The 12768-nt window shown below is 43.3% G+C and overlaps 1 protein-coding gene across 3 annotated transcripts in view; it reads left to right on the top strand.

Moving 5' to 3' along the window:
- LOC122557942 (potassium voltage-gated channel subfamily KQT member 1) overlaps positions 1-12768 on the top strand; it is a 693104-nt gene that overhangs the window by 484982 nt on the left and 195354 nt on the right. For all 3 annotated transcript variants that reach the window (XM_043706180.2, XM_043706184.2, XM_043706182.2), the window contains 2 exons: positions 3132-3207; positions 8098-8192. In XM_043706180.2, the coding sequence (XP_043562115.1) occupies positions 3132-3207; positions 8098-8192 (171 nt within the window). The remainder of the gene's footprint in view (positions 1-3131; positions 3208-8097; positions 8193-12768) is intronic.

The following is a 12768-nucleotide window of genomic DNA, read 5'->3' on the forward strand; positions in this document are numbered from 1 at the left end:
AACAATGTTCGGAATCCACTCAGCCTAGGATGGTGTAGGAGGCTAAGATTCATTCCTTTAATTTATTACAACATCTGCTATATTCCCAGTAAGTAAAAAATTTAAAGGTCCCAACTTTGAAACCTATTGAAAGAGGCATTTAAGGTAAATGGGTGACAGGTTAGGATGGCAGGTGAGTGACAGAATAGGGTGCCAGGTGGGTAATGGGAGAGAATGCCAGAAAGGTGACAGGGTTGGTGACAGGTGAGTCGAGAGTAGGGAGACAGATAGGTGCTAGCTGAATGATTGGGGTGGGAAGCCAACCGGGCGAGGATGCCGGGTGTGTGTGGAGGCAGGATGGCAGGTGGTTCGGGGATAGTGTACAAGGTTAGGGGCTAAAGGTGGAAGGTGAATGGGTGAGGCGTTAGGATGCCAGGTAGTCAATTGGTTAAGGAAGGCAGATGGTTAAAAGGGTGGACTGACAGGTTAAGGTGGAAGGTGGAAATCAAAGAGGTGTGAGGGGCCACATGAGTGTTCCCAATGACCAGAGAGTCCAGAGCCAGGGGACACAGTCTTACGATATTGGGGAGGCCATTTAAGACTGAGATGAGGAGAAATTTCTTCACCCAGAGAGTGGTGAGCCTGTGGAATTCTCTGCCACAGAAAGTGGTTGGGGACAAAACATTGAATGTTTTCAAAAAGGAGCTAGACATAGGGGTCTTGGGACTAAAGGGGTCAAAGAAAATGGGAGTACGATACAGAGTTGGATGATCAGGCACAATCATACTAAATGATGAAGCAGGCTTAAAGGCCAAGTGGCTTCTATTTTCTATGTTTCTATGGAAAGGGTTATGGTAGCAAGTGTGGACGAGGGAATAGAGTGCCAGGTAAGTAAGTAGAGCAGCACATGGATGAGGGGAAAGGGTGAAAGGTAGGTGAGGGGGTTCGCACCAAATCAGTAGTTGAGAGAGTGGCATGGCAGACATGTTAAAATTGTTCATGGGATGTTGGTAACACTGGCTAGGCCAACATTTCTTATCCATCCCTAATTGGCCAGAAGGCAGTTAAGAGTCAAAACACATTGCTTTACGTCTGGATTTTTTCTGGGCTATTATGACAATTGTGCAATGGGATAACTTGGAAATTAGAATCATAGAATCCTTACAGTGCAGAAACAGGCCCTTCAGCCCAACAAGTCCACACCGACCTGCCGAAGAGTAACCCACCCAGACCCATTCCCCTATCCTATATTCACACCTGACGAATGTACTTAACCTATACATCCCTGAACACTGTGGCCAATTCACCTAACCTGTACATCTTTGGACTGTGGGAGGAAACTAGAGCACCTGGAGGAAATCCACGCAGAAACAGGGAGAATGTGCAAACTCCACACAGTCGCCCGAGGCTGGAATCAAATCCGGGTTCCTTGCACTGTGAGGCAGCAGTGCTAACCACAAAGCCACCGTACCACCCCAATTCTAGTTCTTAATTCCAAAATGGATATTCTATCGGCAGGAAGAAAATCAGTACAACATTTTTATTAATAAATTTGTTTCTTTAACATTAGTTATCTTTACAATTATTAAAGTTTTGTCGTGTTTTGTTGATTGAAAACAAGCTACCTTGTAACAGTTGGTGTGAATTGGACAATCTGAGCTAATTTCCCCATTTCCATAACTTTGGATTTAGAACATGTAGGTGTGAACTTTAGTTGGCCTTCTTCCTCAAGATTTCTTCATGGGACATCTCATCTACAACCACTTTGCCCAGTCAAATAGTTTTTAACCCCAATTTTGAATGTTTTGTAACTGATTACTGAATATGCTCAAAGAAAATAAAAAAAAACACAGTTCCCATTTGATTTTTTTGTATCTGTGTTCCTGGTAGCTGCAGTTTAAGAAGTTAATATTTAATTCCTAAGTCGGAGGCTGAGGGGGGACTTTATAGAGGTTTATAAAATCATAGGGGCATGGATAGGATAAATAGACAAAGTCTTTTCCCTGGAATGGGGGAGTCCAGAACTAGAGGGCATAGGTTTAGGATGAGAGGGGAAAGATATAAAAGAGACCTAAGAGGCAACTTTTTCACATAGAGGGTGGTACGTGTATGAAATAAGCTGCCAGAGGAAATGGTGGAGGCTGGTACAATTGCAATATTTAAGAGGCATCTGGATGGGTGGACAAGTTGGACCAAAGGGTCTGTTTCTGTGCTGTACATCTCTATGACTCTATATGACTCTATGTGACTCTAAGCCATGGCAATCCTGGGGAAATGATAACCATAAAGGATTCACTGCTGTCTCAGTGACCCTTTCGATCGAGAAGGCTAAACAGTCCAAATCAGGAAGAGCCTGGATTTGGTGTCCAGTCTGGTTCATCTATGAGCTATAGTGCTACATATACCTCAACTTTCCAGAGTCTCCCTTATTCATTATTATTCCTGCAGGATAATGTAAGAATGTGAAGAGAAGACAGACATGGGCTAGCTTGTGAGGTTCAAGATTAATATTGTCCCGATTGTGGAAGCCCATCTAAGACACATCTGGACTAAAATGTGAAAGTTAGACACTTGAATGACATGGTGTGAGTGATGCCCATGATATAATATTCCAACAACAAATCAGCATTGTTAAGTAAAGAGGGAGAAGGGGATCGAAACAGATAAGGTTAGTGTGACAACAGCAAAGACACTATTCAATCAGCACAAAGGTGCAAAATAAGACATATACTGTCTGCCTTTTAACCTGGTTATTGGTTTCTGAGGTTTAGGCCATGAAGTTCCGCTATGTTGTCTATGTTTATGGGCAAAACATTGCTACGGTTTTTCATTTCCTTCTCTAGGATGACCAAGATAACTCTCCCATTATTCCCAACTGTCATCGAGAGTATTGGAGGGATTTACAGGCCGTTCATTAAGTGGTTTAACCATATTAAGATCACACCGTCCATGGCCCGGTTTGGAACCACAAACCGAAGCTTCTGGTCCAAATTGCTGCCACACTGTCGCTAGTCCTCCCTAGAAGGAATATATTAATAGATTAAAAAGGAGCAAAAGAAATCTTTTAAGTCAGGCTCAGAGAGTAATGAAAGTTCATTGTTTTTCTTCACTTTTTCCTGTTTCATTCTAAAACAATCCTGTTCTGTTTGCAGGTTGAGGGAGTCCCACAGGGTTACCATCAAGGTAATTCGCAGGATGCAGTATTTCGTAGCAAAGAAGAAATTTCAGGTGAGTCCTCAATGGCGGAAGGGGAAAGAGTAAAAGGAGTTTCTCTTTGTTTCTTTGAGACCACCTAATAATATTTTGGCAGGGGTAGTTCTCTTCTGTGATGACTGCAAGCTACGCCCTCTATTCTCTGGGCTCCACAATGAGGTCGACGTCTCATTGAGGAAGGGTAGACTGCAAAGAACAGAGACTGCTGTAATTTGGCCCGGCTGAATGTAATTTATTCCTCTTTCTGCCAACGACCTTGACTCTTCAACTTCAGCACCTATATCATTTTCCACTAACACATTCCAGTAACTTTTCACCAACACTAGAGTTGCTTCCATCCCTCGTGTGAAGTTATTTGATTACAGGATAAGAAAGCAGTCTAAGCTTTTCTTTTCTCTCTGTATTTTAACTAATGCTTTTTTAAGCACACAGAACAGAAACGATTGCTGAATATGCTGTTAGCCTTCAGTATTAAGCATTGCACCCTTTTGTCTTGTTCATTTCACTCTTTATTAAATTATTTTCTCTGTTCTGTTTCTTCTTTCTGTGGCTGAAAGAAGGATAAAGGAAACACCATGTTCTCATAAGCCAACCAACTCTGAACGTGTCGGCACAAGGGAGATTCTTGAAGACTTTCTGTTTGATATCCATCATCACCTCACACCACCGTACCCCCATCCTCACACCCTGGCCCCTCTCCCACACCCTATGACTACTCAGTGTTTCCACATGGTAACATGGATTACTCTGTTCCTTAGACCTCAAGGATGCTTAACGCTATCCTCACCCTGTGACACCAGATACTACACAACACATGCAGTGCTGTGAGCTGTTCCACCCTAGGAAGGATATATTGGTTAGGGAGGGAGTGCAGTGTAGATTTCCTGCAACACTGTCTGGTCTCTCAGCGTTATATTACCAGGAGAGATTACAGAAACTAGGGTTGCCTTCCCTAACATTTAAAAGGTGAGTTGATCAAAGTTTTCAAGATATTAAGGGAAACAGATGGAATAGTTCGATATTATTTCTGCTCGTTGGGGACTATGTGGTATACTCTAAAGATTAGAGCCAGACCTTTCTGGAATAAAAATGAGGAAACAGTCGAGCACACACAGGCTAGTAGATATGTAATGTAAATAGCTACTGATGCTATGTCATCTGTTAATTTTGCATCTGAAATCAATCAATCTTTGCTGAGAATAGATCTAACCTAAATAAAGTAGGTAAAAACAAGGAAACCTAAATAAAGTAAAAGCAAAGGTTGACAAGGCTGAACTGTAATGAACGATGGGGTTTATTTAAAGAAGAATTTATTTGGGCATTGTCAAATTATGTTCCCAGGAGGGGGGGAAGCTCAGGCAAATGAAACCAGAGTTCCCTGCATGTTAGAAAAGTCAGGGAAAGATTAAACAGAAGAATAAGTACACAACAGATGTCAGTTGGATACAATTGAGACCAGGGCTTAGTATAAAACCTTGACAGAGAAATTCAAAAAGCACATAAAAGAAACAAAGAGTGAGAATGAGATAAGGCTGGCAACTAATGTAAAAGAGAATCCAAAATTCTTCTGAGGACATATAAACAGTCAAAGGGAGATAGAAGGATGACTGTGATAGTGAAGGTCGAGGAAAGAGATTTACGTGTGTGGGAAAAGAACATAGCTAGGGTTTTTGATGAACACTTCCAAGCTATAATTACCTGAGGTAGATAATGCTGTTCAGGTCATGGAGAAATATTTATCAGTTCAGACAGTTGAAGGGTTTAAAATTGAAATGGGAGAGACGTAGGAAAGGTTGACTGCATTTAAATATGATAAGGTACCAGCACCTTATGAGATGAATCCAAGCATAGTTGGGGGAGTGTGGGTGGAATTTGCAGAGTCACTGGCCATAATTTTCCAATCCTCCTTAGATAGAAGGGTGGTGCTGGGGGCTAGAGAATTGCAATTCATGCACCATTGTTGAAAAAAATATGTGTAAAGGTGATCAGACACTTTAACCTCACTTATGGGAAGTATTTAGAAACAATGATTCAGGATAAAATGAACAGTCACTTGGGTTAATTAAAGAAAACCAGTTGATCTTAAGGGTGAGCTGATGGGAGAGTGATAATGTTGCTGAGTGATGAATCCAGAAGTCCCGCTTAATGCTATGGGTACATGGTTTTGAATAACAATTCTGGAATGGAAAGCAACTTCAGCAATACTGACCTTGAAACTTATTGTCATAAAAACCCATGTGGCTCCTTCATGTTCTTAAGGGAAGAACATCTACCTCCCTTCCCTAGTCTGGCCAATATGCAGGCAGAAAGAGAGTTTAGATAAAGTTATTTCTCACAGGGCCTCTGCCTCTCACCCCACAATGTACAACCTTCCACTTGCAACAGAAACAGAAATTGCTGGAGAAATTCAGCAGGTCTAGCAGCATCTGTGGAGAGAAATCAGAGTTAATGTTGTTAGTCTAGTAACCCTTCTTCAGAACTTCCATTTGCAGTGAGTTTTCCCCTTCACCCTACAGCCTTTCCCACCCTCCACCCCTGGCCCAGCAACCTTCCTCCCTGCAGCATCTCGTCCCCACCCCCAACAGACTCTCTCCCCTGTCCGCTCAACCTCTGAGCTCCCGTTGACTCTACCCCACGTCCAATTTCTGCAGACTTTCTCCCCCAGCCTTGCTGCCTCTTCACCCCCCCCCCCCCCCCCCCCCCACCGTGAAATAACATTCTGAAGAACTGATTATTTGTTCATTAGAGAAAGCCTACAGGAATCATAGAATCGTACAGTGTGGAAGCAGGCCATCTAGCCCATCCAGTCCACAAAAACAAGTTACAGCACATAGGGATTTGGTGGGCCTTCATGTGTACATCTCAATTAAACTTAATCTACAAATTCAGCAGGTAATAAGAGAGGCACATGTAATGTTGACCTTAGGACAATGAGAATGGAGTATAAAAATAGAGAGGTCTTGCTAAAACTATCCAAGGTACTATTTCAATGAACAGTTTTGGGCCTCTTATCTAACAAAGGTATGTTGGCATTGGAGGAGATACAAAGAAGGTTCACTAAGGTGATACTAGGTATCCCTCCTATTTATCTCTCACCACCAACTCTCCCCCCCCCCCCACCCCACTACCCCCCCACCCCAAACATTTCTGATGAAGGGCTTATGTCCGAAACATCGACTATTCTGCTTCTTGGATGCTACCTGACCTGCTGTGCTTTTCCAGCACCGCACTTTTCAACTCTGACTCTCCAGCATCTGCAGACCTCGCTTTCTCTCTGATACCGGGTTTGGAAAGATTAGCTTGTGAGGATAGGTTAAGTCAGTTGAGCCTCTGCTAATTGGAGTTTTGGAGAGTGAGAGGTGACCTTATTAAGTTTCCCCTACTGGGACAGTCTCGGACCAGAAGGCATACTCTTAGAATAAGGGATGGCACAGTTGAGTCAGAACGTAGTGAATCTGTGGAATTCATTATTACAGAGGGCTGTTGAGCTTGGACATTAAGTATATTCAAGGCTGAGGCAGACAGAGTCTCAATGAGTAAAGGAATCAGGGGCTATGGGGAAAAGGTAGATTAGTGGAATTGAGGGTTCTCAGATCAGCCATGATCTCATTGGATGGCAGAGCAGACTCTCTGGGTTGAATAGCCTAGTTATTCTCCTAAACCTTATGCTCTTGTAGCATCCTGACTTGAAACTTTACTGCTGTTTGTTTACTGTCACTGATACTAAATTCTCTAACAGTACTGCAGGTGTACTTACCTCACGTGGACCATTGCAGTTCAAGAAGTCAACTCAATACTGCTTTCTTCAGGCAATTAGTGATGGACAATAAATGCTAGCTTTGCCAATTATGCTCAGGTCACCATGCATGAATTTAAAGCAAAATACAGTGATGAACCATATCTGCATACTATTGAAAGAGATGGGGAGTGGGGGAGGAACATTTCTTGTGATCTGTGCTGCCCCTATATCATGATTTGACATGGGCTATTAGAGACAGCCTGGGAACTTTTGATGACATCATTCCCATTTCTCACATCACTGGAGCAGAACTTTTAAGACATCAGGTCTGAAGAATGATGTTTGCTTGCAGACTGCAGCTAATCAAACATTCCGGACAATCAAAGAGACTAAGAAATGTGCAGATCTCTACCTGTAACACTCATACTGTGACACAGTTCAACAGGGTACACTTTTGCAACGCTTAAGCTGTTGAGCTGAGGGTTTCTCACTGCTGATAAAGGTGCTGAGGTCAAGCTTACACACACATATTGTGTTAGTGCTTGAGTTTTGGGGATTGATCATGGTGCATTGACATCTCCCCTATGTTCTCAGCAACAGCTTTGACTCGGGAAAAGTTACTGGACCTGCACAAACGTTCATTTTCCTTGCATTTGATGCATGAAATTCCTCAGAACTCTATTAAGTAGTCACAACTGGTTGATAATGGATGGTTTGATAGTAATAACAAATACATCCATTAACTGCTGGAAAAAGTGGACCATTTCAAACGAGATTTCAGAAATCCACACTTGCATTCATCCATGTCATTTCAATAGGGGTGAGATTAGTTTAGGATGATTGCACAGTTTGTCATGTGAAGGGGCAGCACTGTTTTATGCTACACTGGGCTTCTCTCCTATTGAGTTCAGTAAAACACTGTACTGAAATGGGGATCCCAATTCAGTATCACTTATTTTGTTTATCGTGATCACTTGCACCCCTCAGTGCATGTTGGCATGGAGCTGGAACAAACTCTTACACAATACTTCAGTACCCATTTTCTTTTGTTACTTCCTAACACCAGCATTCAGTTCCCTCAGTCTGCAACACATACTGGGAGAAATGCATCAGACTCTCGTGTTGCTTTGCCTTACTATTCTAAAAATATTTGTTTTGGTTTGCAGCAAGCCAGGAAGCCTTACGATGTTAGAGATGTGATCGAGCAGTATTCTCAGGGTCATCTCAACTTGATGGTGCGAATCAAGGAATTGCAAAGAAGGTATTTATCTCTAATTGCTTCACAATGGGCAGCCTGAGAATTGAATATAAAATGCAGAGTACCATTCATGATATCAAAACACAAGAGCTAGGGACTGCAATCCTGACCATCGACTCACTAATGTTGGATTTGCACCCCGTAAGATCTTACTCAACTGACAATGCTTTCTGCTAAACTGAATAGATTTAAATTAACAGTCTACTCGTGGTTCATTAGTGCAAATCCTGCATGATAAGGGCTCTATGGTGATTGCAGAGGTGCTTAGAAATTGTGAGGGTGGCATTTGAAAAGCCAAAAGCGGCTCAAGTTTGTGCCAGCAATCTGTGTGTAAGGATGGGTCACGCAGGAAGAGGAAAACAAAATGCTGGAAATGTTCAGCAGTTCAGATGGCATCTGTGAAGAAAGGGCTACAGAGTTTCACGGAGTCGGGGTTGCCAATTGGCTGATTGACTGGTGTATGTTGCAAAGTGATGCCAACAGCGCAGGTTCAATTCCAGTACCAGCGGAGGTCACCATGACACTCCTACCTTCTCAAAGGTTAAACTCTGTCTGACAGAGCAATCCTAGGGTCCTCTGGAACTATGGTGACTTTACCTTACCACGATACAGGTTTAGAAAAAAACTAGGTTGGCTTATGGTTACTATGGTGTTCTATTAAAGGAAAACACACGCCCGTTTCATGGATTGTTCTTTGTGGAAATGGTAGTCCTACTGGAAGGGATGTTTTCTCAGCTACTCTCCTCCATGCTGCCTTCGAGGTTATTGCATCCTTGGTAATATCAATGATTGAACTGTTCTGGATGGCGAAGTTTTGCAGGGTAACAATATTGGTAACAATCATTGATCTAGACCATATTTCAAGGCCTCCTCTATTCTACCAAAACACTGGATAGTCCTGTCAAGGACCAGTTGGATAGAAAATAGGAGCAGGAGTAGGCCATGAGAACTAACTTGTGGCTTATTGTTGTGTACCTCAGCTCATGTACAGATCAACTCTGGTCTAATTCAATGAAGAAACAGGTTCAAGGGGCTGACTGACCTACTCTTGTTCCTGTGCTCCTTTGAAAAGCTTTTTCATACTGCAGGCACCAAAATGAAGGACTTCTGCAAGATTTACAGCCAGCCAGTATGCCTCTACTATTTTAGTTTCCGTCCACCTTTCTATGGAAACTTGGTCTTCAATCATTTTATTGCCCTGATTAGATGTAATTACAGATTGGCATTTGATTTTTTTCCTATGGTATTTGCATTGAAGCAATTGTAACCTGCTCCCAGGGCCTTATTTCTCAGCTTAATGCTATGTCTAGTGCAGAGATCATTGGAATCCACCTAATACTCTATCCTTCCCTCAGAGAAACCATCTCTGTTTTGCAACTGAATAATTGTGAAGGCGCTCAGATTAATATTTTGCAGCTTCCATCTTATCATTACTCGACTGGGCTAAATTATCCTCCTAATTTCTCCCTCCCAACACTCCAGGACAATTTCTGGCCAGGATTGTCTGATTTAAGATATTTAAGGGTGTGGCGGCTATCTGATTGAAATCGTACTTTCAATTTAACTAAAAGTCAACTGTAATCATCGGACCTGAAAAACGTGTGCCCACAGATGCAGACAGAAATTTGCTAGATCAGATCTGTGCGTCATATCTAAGTCTTTTTTAAAGTTTTGTAGAATGTCTCAAAGAAACCCATTATTGTTTGATAGATGTCTCGGGGCATCGAGACTTGATTTCTAGCAAAAATATTCATGTTGCTCTGTCCCACAATTGGCAGCTAATTGCTGGCATGGCTGTTATATTGCTGCAGATGCCAGGACTAAAAATATGGAGATGTCAGTTCAAGCCCCACCACATCAGTTGGGGAATTTAAATTTAGTTAATGAAATAAATCTGGAATAAAATGCTATGAGTAACCACTGAACTTTCCTTTCATCGTAAAGATCTCAATTGGTTCGCAATTATGGATTAGGGAAGGGAATCTGTTATTCCTGCTTGGTCTGGTCTCTGTGTAATTCCAACGACCAGCAACATCATTGATTGGCTTCTGAAATGGGTTACGGCCCCCTCATTATATTGAAAAATGGTACAATGGACTGCAGTAGTTCAACAAGGTGGCCACTGCTCCAAGGGCAATGAATACTGGCCTTGACAATGTTGCACAAATCTTATGATTTAATGCTGGTGAGTGCACAAACAGATGTAGGGAAACCCTGGAAGGGTGGTATTCTTACAGGATTTTCCGTCCAGACTACAGTGACCAAAAAGATATTTCCTTCTCCCACGCCTGTCAGTTTTCTGCAGGGACCGTTAACTCTGTGATTCCCTCGTCAACTCTATAACCCCCACCAACTTCTCCACCACACCCGGTACCTTTCCTTGCTACCGCAAGAGGTGCAACACCTGCCTCCCCTCTCACCTCTGTCCAAGGTCCCAAACAATCTTCCAGATTGGGTGGTGATTCAACTGCACTTCATCCAACCTTATCCACTGTTTTTGTTGTTCCCGATGTGGTCTCCTCTGTACTGGGGAGACCAAACACAGACCTGGGAACCGGTTTGCTGAGTATCTGTGCTCTGCATGTATCAGCCAACCCAACCTTCTGGTTGCTATCCATTTTAATCCCCCTTTCCCACCCCCACCCCTGGCGACATGTCCATCCTTGGCCTCCTCCATTGTCAGAGTGAGGCCAAATGGAAACCGGAAGGACAACACCTTATGTTTCGTCTGGGAAACTTATGGCCCAATGGCCCCAGTATTGACTTCATCAGCTTCAAAATCCTCCCAGCCTTATCCCTTGTCTAACCCTCCCAATTCTCCTCACTTCCCTGACCTGTCCTAACCTATCCATCTTCCTACTCACCTATTCACCACAGCCTTCCCACTGACCAAACAAAACAGCCCCCTTCCTGCATTGACCTATCACCATCCCACCTACTCTTCCCCCCAGGTCCCCCAGCCCCTCCCTCGATTTACCTCTGGGTTTTTCCCTCCACCTCCTGATGCGGGGTTTTGGCCCAAAACGTTGACTTTCCTGCCCCTCAGATGCTGTCTGACCTGTTGTGTTCTTCCAGCATCATATCTTTTGTGCAGAAATTTACGGTTTCCTTTTCCCTCCCCAGACCTCGGCTGTTCCCATCAAGGATTTTAAAATCAGCTTGAACGTTTGTCAAATGCCAAGTTTGTAAGATGCTGCTTCTCAGTTCTTCCCTTGCACTCAGTTTGCTGTTCTTTGATGTGCAGAGGACATGTTAGGAGGAAGAGAGTGCGTAAGAGTTCACATATAGAAAGACAGAATCCCTAGCTCTGATCTGTGTCCACATTCTAAAAAGGAGAAATACACTTGATGGATGCAGTTCCATGGGGAAGGAGGGTGTCATGAGAACTGACAAATTCAACCAGTATGCTATCTCTGCACAACAAGAGTGGAATGGGGTGATTCCCATTGAATTTAATGCTTCAATAGTTGCAACTCACATTTGAGTTCTTATTCAATGAGAAAAAATGAAACTTGACCGATCAGTTCTCTATGCGAACTTGTCGGAATCCCACAGGGTCAGTGGTAACACTCTCTCCATCGGAATCAGATGGTCATGGATAAAGCACCATCCCAGAGACTTGAGCACATCGGCTAACCATCACTGAGGGAGGGTTGTATTCCTGGAGATGAGATCCTCGGGTGTCTTGTATTTTGTTGAAAAGCTGTGGAGGGCTTCGAGCTGGGCTTTTTGGTTAGGGAGAGGCTTGCTGCATGATCAGACACTTCGAAGGGCAGCAGAGCTATCGCAATTGGTTCCCCAGATGCAGAATTCCCACCCAAGGTTGGCACTCTTGCACAAAGCACCACCACCACCACAAAGACCGTGCCAGCTGTCAGGACATGAGTGCTAAGATCTTGAATGAATACTTTTTGGGGAGGGGGTGCTCTTGGTTTGGCGGGGGAGAGAGGCAGAATTTCGGAACCTACGTCAGAGGCTTGACTCTGAGTAGTCATCCATCCGCCCTATCTGAAGCACAAATTAGTCCGGATCAAGCAGCCCAAACTACCACCCCCCCCCCCCCCCCCCCCCCCCCCCCCCCAACCCTTAAAAAACTGCCAACCCCCTTGCACTAGTTTTTGAGTCAGGCAGATTGACTTTCTCATGCCACCTTGGATAATTACTGTCCATTGATAAGGAGGTCATTACTTACTTCCAATTTTCAGCAGGGAAGGAAGGTCAAACCTGTTCGCTCCTGCTCAGAATGTGCTTCAAATGGAGGTGCAAACACTGTGTCAAAATAAAACTACCTTCCCTCTTCCTGGCCCATCACCTCTGGGACTGGAAGGTTATACACAGTGTGTTTTGAACCATATGTTCAATTGAGTTTCTCCTAGCTGAACATAAAATATCTGGTGAACTATTCCCTGTTGCCTTGATCAAGATGTGTCCCTTAATCAACAAATTATTTGGTCATTTTATTGTTTGGAACATTGTTGTATGCAAACCACCTGCTGTATTTCCCTCAAGTACTAAAGTGACTAGACGACAGCAAGTATTTCATTGGTTGCAAAGATCTTTGCAATGTTCAGAGGGTGTG

This window comes from Chiloscyllium plagiosum, unplaced genomic scaffold, assembly GCF_037043375.1.
Source record: "Chiloscyllium plagiosum isolate Xiang-an unplaced genomic scaffold, Cpla_swu_hap1 HiC_scaffold_18, whole genome shotgun sequence".
In the NCBI taxonomy this organism is placed as follows: Eukaryota; Metazoa; Chordata; class Chondrichthyes; order Orectolobiformes; family Hemiscylliidae; genus Chiloscyllium; species Chiloscyllium plagiosum.